The sequence below is a fragment of the Eubalaena glacialis genome, chromosome 10 (assembly GCF_028564815.1).
Source record: "Eubalaena glacialis isolate mEubGla1 chromosome 10, mEubGla1.1.hap2.+ XY, whole genome shotgun sequence".
In the NCBI taxonomy this organism is placed as follows: domain Eukaryota; kingdom Metazoa; phylum Chordata; class Mammalia; order Artiodactyla; family Balaenidae; genus Eubalaena; species Eubalaena glacialis.
Genome location: NC_083725.1, coordinates 57,526,627 through 57,538,856, shown reverse-complemented (window position 1 = coordinate 57,538,856; position 12,230 = coordinate 57,526,627). Strand labels below are relative to the sequence as shown.

General features: G+C 39.6%; 1 protein-coding gene across 1 annotated transcript in view; it reads right to left on the bottom strand.

The window, feature by feature from the left end:
* Nucleotides 1-10,510: 10,510 nt before the first annotated feature.
* Nucleotides 10,511-12,230, bottom strand: part of PICALM (phosphatidylinositol binding clathrin assembly protein) — a 106,322-nt gene continuing 104,602 nt past the window's right edge. Inside the window, exon 20 of the mRNA XM_061204060.1 lies at nt 10,511-11,856. Coding sequence (XP_061060043.1) covers nt 11,842-11,856 — 15 coding nt within the window. The 3' untranslated portion in view covers nt 10,511-11,841. The remainder of the gene's footprint in view (nt 11,857-12,230) is intronic.

The following is a 12,230-nucleotide window of genomic DNA, read 5'->3' as shown; positions in this document are numbered from 1 at the left end:
GAAATTTAGTAACTTTCCCAAAGTCTCCCAGCTAGTAAGAGACAGTCAGGATTTGAACACAGGTGTTTTGTCTCCAGAATCTAGGCTCTTAACCACAAGCTATTCTGCATTCCAGTAAGAATAGTAACTATGTATTGAACTTCTATCATGTGCCAGGCTGTTTTAAAATGCTTCCATTTATTAATTCATTGACTACATTGGCCCTATGAGGTAGGCACTATTATACCATTTTAGAGATGAAAGTGAGGCACAGGGAGAGTATGTAACTTGCCCAAACTAGGGTTTAAACCCATAGCAAGGCCGCAGAGTCCACTCTGTTACAGCTATGCTGCATTTTCTCATCAAGCAGCAGGTGCTTTCCTCAATGATGGAAATGCTTTCAGAAGGGAAAGAGAATGCTCTTCAAAAAAAGGGCATTTTCTGCACATTGTCCTCCGTATACACCTGTATTCCAGGCTCTCCATTTGCCTTTCTTCCACCTCCCAGCCCATCTCACCTCCACTCCGGACCACTCAGCTTTCCCCTTCCTCCCACTGATTTTTCAGCCTATCTCCTCTCTCTTTTTTTAAACTTCCTTAACTCCTTCTACTCTAAGTAATTAATGCTGTTAGTACATTCTTTTTTTCAGCTTTACTGAGATATAATTGACAAATAAAATGTTAAGGTATTTACAGTGTATAATGTGATGATTTGATACGCGTATACATTGTGAAAGTATTCCTGCCATAAAGTTAATTAACACATCCATTACCTCACATTCTTACCTTTGGTGGGGGGCAGGGTGAGAACATTTAAATTCTACTCTCTTAGTAAATTTCAATTACACAATACAGTGTTATCAACTATAGTTACCATGCTATTCATTAGATCCTCAGACCTTATTCTTTTTATAACTAAAACTTTGTACCCTTTTACTAACCTCTCCCTATTTCCCCCACCCTCCAGCCCCTGGAAACCAATTTTCTACTTTGTTTCTGTTATTTTTATTTTTTTTTAAATTCCACATATAAGTGATAGCATACAGTAATTATTTTGCTTTTTCTGGCTTATTTCACTTAGCATAATGCCCTACAGTTTCATCTATTTTGTCATAAATGACAGGATTTCCTTCTTTTTAAAGATGGAATATTTCATCGTGTGTGTATACTTATCACAATTTTTTTTATCAGTTCATCTGTTAACAGACATTTAGGTTGTTTCCATACCTTGGCTGTAGTGAATAATGCTACAGTGACCATGAGAGTACAGTTGTCTCTTTGAGATAATGGTGCTGTTTCCTTTGGATGTACACCCAGAAGTAGGATTGCTGGATCATGTTCTATTTTTAACTTCTTGAGGAACTTCCATACTGTTTTCCATAGTGGCTGTACTAGCTTATATTCCAATCAACAGTGCACTAGGGTTTCTTCTCTCCAAATCCTCACCAGTATTTGTCATCTCTTGTCTTGTTGATAATAGCCTCACAGGTGTGAGGTGATATCTCATTGTGGTTTTGAGTTTCATTTCTCTGATGATTAGTGATGCTGAGTACCTTTTCATGTACCTGTTGGCCATCTGTATTTCTTCTTTGGAAAAATAATTATTCAGGTCTTCTGCCCATTTTTAAACTGGTTTTTTTTTTTTTTTGATGTTGAGTTTATGAATTCTTTATATATTTTGGATATTAACCCCTTATCAGATGTATCATTTGCAAATATCGTCTCTTGTTCATTAAGCTGCCTTTTCTTTTTGTTGAGTTTAGTTTCCTTTGCTGCACAAAAGCTTTTTAGTTGATGTAATCCCACTTTTTTATTTTTGCTTTTGTTACCTTTGCTTTTGGTGTCAAATCCAAAAAATAATTGCCAAGACCAATGGTGAGGAGCTTACCCCCTATGTTTTCTTCTAGAGGTTTTCCAGCCTCAGATCTTACATTTAAGCCTTTAATTGAGTTGATTTTTGTATATGGTGTAAGATAGGGGTCCACTTTTATTCTTTTGCATGTGGCAATCCAGTTTTCCTCACATCAAGTATTGAAGAGACTATCCTTTTCCCATTGTATATTTTCCGCTCCTTTATTGAAAATTGACCATATATGCCAGGGTTTGTTTCTGGGCTCTATATATTCTGTTCCACTGATCTCTGTGTCTGTTTTCATGCTAATACCATACTGTTTTGATGACTATAGCTTTGTAATGTAGTTTGAAATCAGGAAGCATGATACCTCCAGCTTTGTTGCTCTTTCTCAAGATCGCTTTGACTATTCAGCGTCTTTTGTGATTCCATACAAATTTTAGGACTGTTTTTTCTATTTCTGTGAAAAATGCTATTGGATAGGGCTAGCTAGCATGGAATCTGTAGAGTGCTTTGGGTAGTGTGGACATTTTAACAATATTAATTCTTCTAATGCATGAGCACAGAACAGCTTTCCATTTATGTCTTCTTCAATTTCTTTCATCAGTGTCTTATAGTTTTCAGTGTATAGGCCTTTGACCTTCTTGGTTAAATATATTCCTAAGTACAGTTGACCACTGGAAAACATTTATATGTATATTTTTTTCAGTCAATATATACTACAGTACTACATGATCCACAGTTGTTTAAATTTGATTAGCTAATATTCCGTTGAAGTTTTACATCTATGTTCATCAGGCATATTGGCTTCTACTTTTCTTGTAGTGACCTTGTCCAGTTTTATTATCAGGATAAAGATGGCCTCAAAAAAACAGTTTGGAAGTATTCTCTCCTCTTTTATTTTTTGGAAGAGTTTGAGAAGTGTTGCTATTAATTCGTTATATGTTTGATAGAATGCACCAGTGAGGCCATCTCATAAATAGCCAGTGCTGTGGGTCTCATAAATGCAAGCCTTGTTGGTGTTTTGGGGGCCCATCCCTTGTGTGGGAGTCTTAAAAGTTGAGGTGCTAAATGTGGGATCCAAACCCTTCACTCCTCAGGGAAAAGCTGGAATTAGACATTCCCTCCCAATTGTTTGATGCTGTGCTGGGGTGGAGTTTATGGTGAAAGTGTGTCTCAGCCTTACCTCCCTGTTTTGATGCGGGTATTTGTGTTCTCATTCACTTGATGTGTAAGGGTTGCTCAGCTATGACTAGATTTCCTATAGAGGTAATTGCTCTACGTGTAGCTGTACATTCAGTGTGCCTGTGGGACGAGGGGAGTTCAGAAGTCTCCTGTCACCTTGGTCAACCTTCAGTAAATGCTCCTTCTACTGTTTGTGTCTTATCTTTGGTCAGCTTTTAGAGCTACTCCTCACAGGGCTTAAGTTTTGCTCATACTTAAGGACTATTACAATTGTCTTCTGATTTGCCATTTCCTTCTTTTGTCTCTCAGTACAGCAGCCACAGTGACCTTTTTGCCAACAAACGTTCTTAAAGAATCCTCTGCTCAACGTCTGCAGTGGCATCCCAGCTCAGAATGAAATCCAAACCTCAGCATGACCTAGAAATCCCTGGCCCACTGCCACCTCTCTGACCTCTGATCCCACCAAGCTCCCTCTCACCCACTCAGCTCAAGCCTTCCTGGTATCCTTGATGCTGCTCAGAGAAGCCAAGCATAGTCTCCTTTAGGATCTTTGGTCTTTCCTCTGCCTTGTGTTATGTGGAGAGGGCAGCCAGTCACATCTTACCATCTTGCTTCCTCACTTCATTTGTCTTTGCTCAAAGGTCATCAGAGGTCTTCCTTGATAACTTATAGAAAGTAGCGCCATACTCTGATCACATCCGTCTATCCCTTCACCCTTTTCTTCATAGTACTCATTGCGTCACGAAATATTTGTCCATTGACTATTCTCACAAGAAAATACACTACATAAAAGCAAAACTTTTTTTTTTTTTTCCTGTAGAAACAGGTTTATTCAAATGATGGGCAGGAAGCAGTGGCAGCAGAGGGTGAGGGTGGCCAGGTGGAGGCTGTGCAGATTAGCACTGCTCCCCTACATCCCTTGTGATCCTGCTTTGATAGCCACCCAAGCTGTTGGCATCAGGGTCAGAAATACTTTCCCTCCTCTCCCAAACTGAATAAATAGCACCCCTCTCCCGAGAGCCGGCAGGAGACTCGTGTGCTGAGCTTCGTGCCCTGTCACAGTCCACAAAACCCTTGTTTGTTTCTCTCACCTAAAACTACTGGCTCATAGAAGGCTCTCAAAGTGTCAAGTGGATGAACAAAGTAAATTTACTTTCATCTTAAAGAAAACTCTTCCTTGGCCTGCATGCCCTCTGCTTATTGTCCTTTACCTTTTTTAGTTCATAACCAAGCTTCTTTGATACCTCTACATTCTTCCCACCTCCTCGATTCCATGTAATGTGTCTTCTGTCCCTGCAATGCCTGGGTATAGCTAGGGGTAGGGTTTAAATTCCTACCTGCTCAGTCCAATGGGCAGGTTTGAGGCTTTATTTCACTTGAGTTTACTATTCCTGACTTCAACTATGTCCTTGACATCTCTTTATTGGTTATTCTCTAGTTGACTGTTCTTTCCTGGTCCCCATTAATTCTTTTTTAAAAAAAATTATTTATTTATCTATTTATGGCTGTGTTGGGTCTTCGTTTCTGTGCGAGGGCTTTCTCCAGTTGCGGCGAGCGGGGGCCACTCTTCGTCGCGGTGCGCGGGCCTTTCACTGTCGTGGCCTCTCCCATTGCAGAGCACAGGCTCCAGACGCGCAGGCTCAGTAATTGTGGCTCACGGGCCTAGTTGCTCCGCGGCATGTGGGATCTTCCCAGACCAGGGCTTGAACCCGTGTCCCCTGCATTGGCAGGCAGATTCTCAACCACTGCGCCACCAGGGAAGCCCCCATTAATTCTTTACTACCCTTTAATGGAAATATTCTCTGGGACTCATCACTGAACTTACCCTTACTCCACACAGTTGTTCCTTTGGTAATCTTGATCACTGTGACGTATTCTTCCACATAAAGTATTTTCCATACTTTGGGTTAATTTCTTTAGATTTCCAGAAATGGGATAACAGGGCAAAGGATACAAATATTTTTATGGCTTTCTGAAAGGACTAATTTACAGTGCCCCTAAAAATGATGAGTTGCTAGTTTTCCCTCCCAGGAGTGATAGGATTTGTACAGTGAAAATAGGTTAAACATATAGATGCAAAGGGGCAGAAAACTCGAGTTCTATTCAGTGAAGAGAAAATGCCTGAGCAGAAGTACCTAGAATGGAGGTATGAGAAAAGCTGAAATTGTTGTAGACCTTGAATACTTGATGAGCATTGAGCCACACAAGCACACTGAAGGATTCCAGCAGTTAAAGTGCAGGATTGAAGGGGAGGGGCTGGAGCCAACCAGACAGATGAATCCAGCATGTGATGGATAATCCCCACCCTTCTCTGGAAGCTACAAATTGAGGAGAAAATTGTCAAGTGTGGAAACTTCGTGAAACATGTATGGTAAGGCTTGTGATTGAGAATCTATGCCTGAGAAGCTGCTTGTTAATTGTGAAACTAAAAATTCCTGTGGGTCCTGTAGTTTCCCATAACACAGGACAAGTTTCCTGGGGAGTTCCACTTACCTTCTAAATTTCATATGAAAGTAGAACTCCGGCCGATGAGTGGGAGCCCCTCTTCTCTACTGGGTAACCAGTAAGGAATCTTGTTCTCCTAAGCACTTCAGACCAGTATTCCTCCTGTCTTCAGTGGAGACTCCTTTCCTCCACCTCATTGTCAGCAGACCAACCCTTCCCTGAGGGTTGAAAACATCTCTTACCTTTGGTTGGCTTGGGAACTGGCAGAGCTTGGGGTAGTGTACACTGGCTTCTAATCTGGAATGATAACAGTAAAGATCTGAGTCTCTAATTGTCTACTATCTGCTGACGTAAACTAATCCATGAGACTCAAGTTGCTTTGTGTTGCAGGGATGGGGCGGGGGTGGCTTCAGGGAGGAATGCATTCCATTAATCTGACTTCTTAGTCTCTGATATGAACAATTCCTATTTTTAAACTTATGTGCTATACAACAATTGAAGTCCCCTAGCTAAAACCCAACACCCAGGTTATTTACCTGGGTAAATTTTCTAAAAGTATAATTGCTGGGTGAAGGGTAAGAACTCTCAAGTCTTCTGACAACGTATCACCAAAAAAAAAAAAAAAAAGGGGGTGTACAGGTTTATATATACTCACTTCAGCTTTAGAAGAGCAATCAAACTCTGTGTACAGATGCCGTTTGACAGGCAAAATGGCATTCTCCATAACAGTATACAGCACAGTGGTTATGGCAGACCTGGAGCCAGACCATAAGGGCTCAGGACTGCAGCTCAACCACTTAGTTGTTAAGGATCACACAGTAAGTGACTTACCCCAGCTGCTAGACCTGTACCCTTATCTATAAAATAGGTATAACAAAGGTGCCTCCTTCACAGACTTGATTAAATGAACAATCTGTCCAAAAACACTCAGAACAGCCTTACACTTGGAAAGCACTGTTGTTTTCATTTGAATTTTTCAGTTACTACTAAACTCTTTTCATTGGTCATTAGTATTTCATCTTTGGTGAACTGTTTTTTTAATCATATCCTTCCCCTTTTTCTATTTGACTGAGATAGTCACCTGTATTTTCCTTCATCTTTATAGTTCTTTACATTTATACTTAACTCACTTGGAATTTATGTTGGAGGGAATTCCATCCCCCTTCCCCAAATAGATATATGATGCTAGTAAAACTGGCTTATATAAATACTCTTTTGAAATGCCATCTCAATCACAGAAACACCTATTAGGTTTATTATTTGTATGAGAAAAACACTTGTGTTTCTCCTTTACTCACACTTACAATATACATCAGATGTGTGGGTTTTCCACACCAATTTTAGCACAAACCCCATAGGTTACAGGCTCAGTCCCACAAGATTGCCTCCCCCCACCCGACTTCAGAGGCCAATTACAAGTCCAGGTTGTCACCTGTACTCCTGACTGATCAGCTATAAATCAGGGCTCCTGTGACCAACCCCCTTCTTGGTTTTGATAATTTGCTAGAATGGCTCACAGAATTCAGGAAAACACTTAAACTTTACCAGTTTACTGTATAATAAAGGATATGATAAAGGATACAGATGGACAGCCAGATGAAGAGACACATAGGGCAAAGTCTGGAAGAGTCCCAAATGCAGGAGCTTCTGTCCCCATGCAGTTGGGGTGCACCACCCTCCTGGCACATGGATATGTTCACAACCTGGAAGCTCTCTAAACTCCTTAATATTAGCATTTTTATGGAGGCTTCACTCACAAGGGCACAACTGATCATTAACTCAGTCTCTAGCCCCCTCCCTCCTCCTGGAGAATGAGGTTGCGGCTCAAAGTTCCAAGCTTCTAATCATCTCTTGGTCTTTCTGACCGGCCCCCATCCTGAAGCTATCCAGGAACCTATCAAGAGTTGCTCCATTAGAACAAAAAACACTCCTATCACCCAGGAAATTCCAAGGGATTTATAAACTTTGCGTCAGGAACTAGGGTCAAAGACCAACTATTAGAACAAAAGATGCTCTCAGTGCTCGCCTATTGCTTAGGAAATAATAGGGGTTTTAGGAGCTCTGTGCCAGGAACTAGGGACAGAGACTATATGTATTTTCTATCATTTCACATCATGCTATTTCGTTCGTCTTCCTTTTACGTCAATATGACACCAGTTTATCGTACCTTTATCAGATGAAGCAAACTGTCATTCCTTGATTTGTACTTTGGACCCATAGTGGTGCAAATTCTGTCCACCATGAATTCCAAATTCTACATTTCAATATAGTTGTCAAAAGGTCAGCTCCTAGCAATAGCTGTTCTGAGCAGCAAACACTGGCGCGGCCATTCCTGCACCTGCCTCTGAAGACTGCTGGCTGGGCTCCTTGGGATCTCTCCCTGAGTCGTTCCTCTCCTACAGCAGTGCCTCTGCCTCCTCCAGGTACATGACATCTGCCATCAATGAGTAATCACACAGAAGTGAAGAGCTTTTCAGTTGCTACCCTACTTCAGGACAAAAATGATGAGAGAAACGCAGATTTCACTGCCTTTTAGGACGCCACTGAACTAGATAGCAGTGCCAGTGCAGTGTGCTTGATACTTCCATTTGAAGTGTTCTTGAAATGTCAAGCAAATCAACTGCAAGTTCTGCACATCAGTGCAGACCCTGGAGTCCAGGTTCGTGAAGGAGAGAGGGGGCCGCTTACTTCTCTTCTGATATTTCTTTGCCTACACTCCAAGCCAAGGTCACAATAACCCAGTGCTTATTTATCAAGAGTACAGGACAGCTGCCAAGTGCCCAGGATCAAGGCAGACGGGCAGGCGCCTGACTGCAGAAGGCTCAGACAGGTTGAGGTTTAGCTCCCCAGGTGATTCCCACACGGAGACTTTTATTTCAAAACCAACTTTGGAATTAGCTTTTGTAGCATATAAAGGAAAAGCTCTTTGGAATGAGAACTTATTAGGAAGTGAAGTTTCCATAAAGCTTTCTCCTTGCTTTTCTCTCCTTCCAGGTGTATGCCTAAAACCAGTTCAACCTACTCTGCCTCAGAATGGTCACACCTGCCCCAACAGTACCACCACAGAAAGACCTTAACTTTTGACAATGTGGGTAGTTTCATACAGCATAAAAACTACACCTGCATGCTACATCAGTAACAAAGGGGACATTTCCTAAGTGCTTATAGCAAAATTAGACTAAAATACTAGCTAGAGACTTAGAAAACATTTCTGATTGGTGACACACTAAATAGAATGCCACTTCTTAGTAAAAGCAAGGAATCAGCTTGAGGTTTTCTGAGAGAGACTGCATGGAAGATGATACTGCAGCCTCCCCATTCAGACTGCAGAATTCTAGGTGTAGTCAGACCCACGGAAGGTAGCAAATGTGACAGAACAAAGATCTAAGCTAGATGCAAAGGCCACTGATGGAAGCTGTGGAGCCATCTTTTCTCGAGGATAAGATAGATTAAGTTCACCTGGCTGAATGCTGTGGCCTTTCCATATACTGTGAGCTAGCCACTGCTGAACACACAGGAGCCACCTTCCCCTGAATAGAGAGATTCTGTTTTTCTCCATGGAGTGCTGGAGAATAAGCATTTACATCAGTCCTCTGAATTCTCAAGAATTTGGAAACATGTTTATCAGTGACAATAAACAGGAGAAGAGCCTTGGAATTACTTTAGTTCAAGGAGAAACTTATCCCATAAAGGCCTGCTTTCCAGGGGTAATGTTTTGTTGGCTCGTGGAGAAGTAAAAGATTCCTGCTCTAACATAAGGCCTCTTCCTAAATATGGACTCTCACAGTCAATGGTTAAGAAAAGTGTATCTTAAAAATATAATGAACAATAATAATGAGATGTTAAAAGAAAAAATTTTGGAAATGATCTGGGATGGGTTAGCTGCCCTCTGCTAACAATCTTAATCTCTTTCTGCAGCCACTACCAACTTGTTAGCTGGGTAGTAAGATGGTGGGGGCATACACAGGTTTATAACCTGATTTAGTTATGTATTTTTTTATGTATTCAACAGCTGACTTACTTCACTTGTTACATTTTGATTAAAGTTAACATGCTCATGTGTTTTGTGTTTTTCCCTGTCAATGATGTCTGGGCATCAGAGCAGGAGGTGGGAAGTATGCTTCATAGGAGAAGACCATCTGAGAATAGAGAGTGGTCATCAGGCTAGACCACAGAGGGAAATAATTCCCTTTTTCAGTTTATGCACAGACAGAACAATGGACCATGAAACAAAGACCTGACTCCAATGTCTGTTAGCTTGTCAACCTGAGCAAGTTCCTTATTCCAATCTGTAAAATGGGTAAAATGTGGATAATACTAATCCAACAAGCCCAAAAGTTTGAACAATAAGATGGAAATGTTTATGAAGGATTTCACAAACTTGAATATGTTGGAAAAAAAAAAAAAGTAGTATAAAAGGAACAAGCCATAGACCTCAAATATAACATCCACTCAAACACCACCAGGAGAGACAAATCAAAATCTGTGATGATGTTAAGGAAGTTAACTTACAAAAGTACATTTTCCAGTCTGTATGAAAATTGTTTAATAACAGTGAAACTTAAAAAGTGGTAAAATTAACAAGGTATATTGGTTAAAGACTATTTTTTCCAACCATGGCAAATAGTATGCAGACATTTATCAATGCAAAGCTTTTAGTCCCTCTATCATGTACTCTGAATCCTACTTACTATTCAACATGAAACACGATACAGTCAGAGGTTTCTTTGGCAGACATAATCACATGCATCAATATGTCAAATTCAAAGCATTTTCTCCCTTAAACTTACCTGACCGAAGGCATCTGATCAAAAGACAAAAATGAACAGTTTTAATAAGTAGTTCAGTTTATCAGTGTCTAGAAGGTAACAAAAGTACCAAGATCAAGCTTTGTGGAAGTTAAGTTAAAAGAGAAATAAATTTTACATTTTATTAAATCATCAAATATAATCACTTGGGTATACTTTTATTAGCAAAAAATAATAATACCAATGATAAAGAAAAGAGGAAAAAAGTAAATGTGCCTCAGACCAGAATACCATAACAAAAGTTTTGTGGAAGCTGCATTTTATTTGAAAATCCACCCATTTTTGCTAACATACATTTTAATATTGTAAACAAAAATAGAATCTGCAGAGACAATGCAACAAGTATGCTTAACTCATGTACAGAATTGCTTTCCTACAACAAACTGTCCTTCTTAAGGCCCCTCTCAACCCAAATGTTAAGATGTATTTACACAAAGCACCGATCAACAGTGCAGCTTAATTCTTCGTTAACTAAACTCTTGGCTAGACATTAACTTTAAAGATACTATTTCCCCTTATTTAAAAGGTACATGATCATAACATGGCATGAGCCAAATAAAAGGTTCAAGGATTTTGTCCCCTCCCCTCCCCCCCATTAACACCTCCTAGAGTTTTACTGAAAAGAAGGAAAGTCTTGAAGTGAAAGCAATTCCTCACATTCATTTTGGAAAGGCCCTAATGTCAAATGGAAAATAATGACATGCCAAGCACAAAGCAGTAAAGTTCCTTCCCAATGCACTAATGCTGAATTTAAAATGTAGTGCTTTTCCCAGTTCTGTGAACTGTTCCCTTGCAAAATCCTAGGCACAGAATTGACTATAAGGATTAATGCATTTATAATGCTTCCCTAAATCCCATAGAAACTGAGAATTCTTAAGCGATTCAGACCTATGGACTTGCCTTAAAATATTTAGTGCTCTGTATGTCAGCTGAAAAGCATTCTGAATCAGATTCATTCTTATGGATAAAAATCAAACATACTGTGTACATCCATACTCATTTTCATAAGGAGGTCTGATACAATATTAATGTTACGTAAATTGATAATCATAAATAAATACAAATACTTAAGGAATGTCTACTGCAAACTGAATATATAATTTTTTAAAAGAAAAGTTAATTTTAATTACTGTTTCTGTATCTGTGAGGACTGGAGAAAAGAAAGATACTGCATAATTAAGAATTATGATTTGATCCCCCCAAAAGAGTCCTGTTGCATTACAGTAAAGGACACAGCTCTTCTCTCCAGGCAGCTTTTCCAAATACAAATTTCACTCTTTCCAAATAAGGGCTTTTCTTGGTAGGTTACTGATTATGGGTATTAATAGGAGATGAAAGAACTGAAGAATTAGTCACCAAAAAGACAGTCTGAATTCATGGCAATTCTTGGCTTTATAAACTGTATTGATACGTTCTCCTATAGACTAGTCCCAATTTCCTTCATGGGCCTTCATTGGGTTACTGTAGCATTCTAATGAGAGTTTAAGAGACAGCAGTTTGGATTTTGCTGGAAGTAAGTATTTGCTGCTTGAGCACTTGTCTTTTTGAAATAATTCCATTCTCTTCCATCTAGTTACATAAATTGTATCTGGGGGGGAAAAAAAGAGTGTAAGTTAATTCACTGCATTGTAGGATATCTTCTCATAAGTAAAAATGCTTTGTGCCTCTTACTATTCAACTTGCCTGAAAGTGTTCATGGCATGCTTATCACAAACCCTGATTACAAAACGAAGTTATTTAGTATTATCAGCTTATCATGAGCCAGAACTCAGTATTTGAAGCATAATTACAGGAACTTCCAAGTATCTTTCTAATTACTAAAAACCAAGGGATATGGGAAGAAAGAAGATGAATGAGTGATTTTTCCATGACAAGTTCAGAAAATCTCTCCATCAACACAAATATTCCACATAAAAATCTCATTTAGGCAACAAGCAAAATTTGAAATATTATAATAAAATC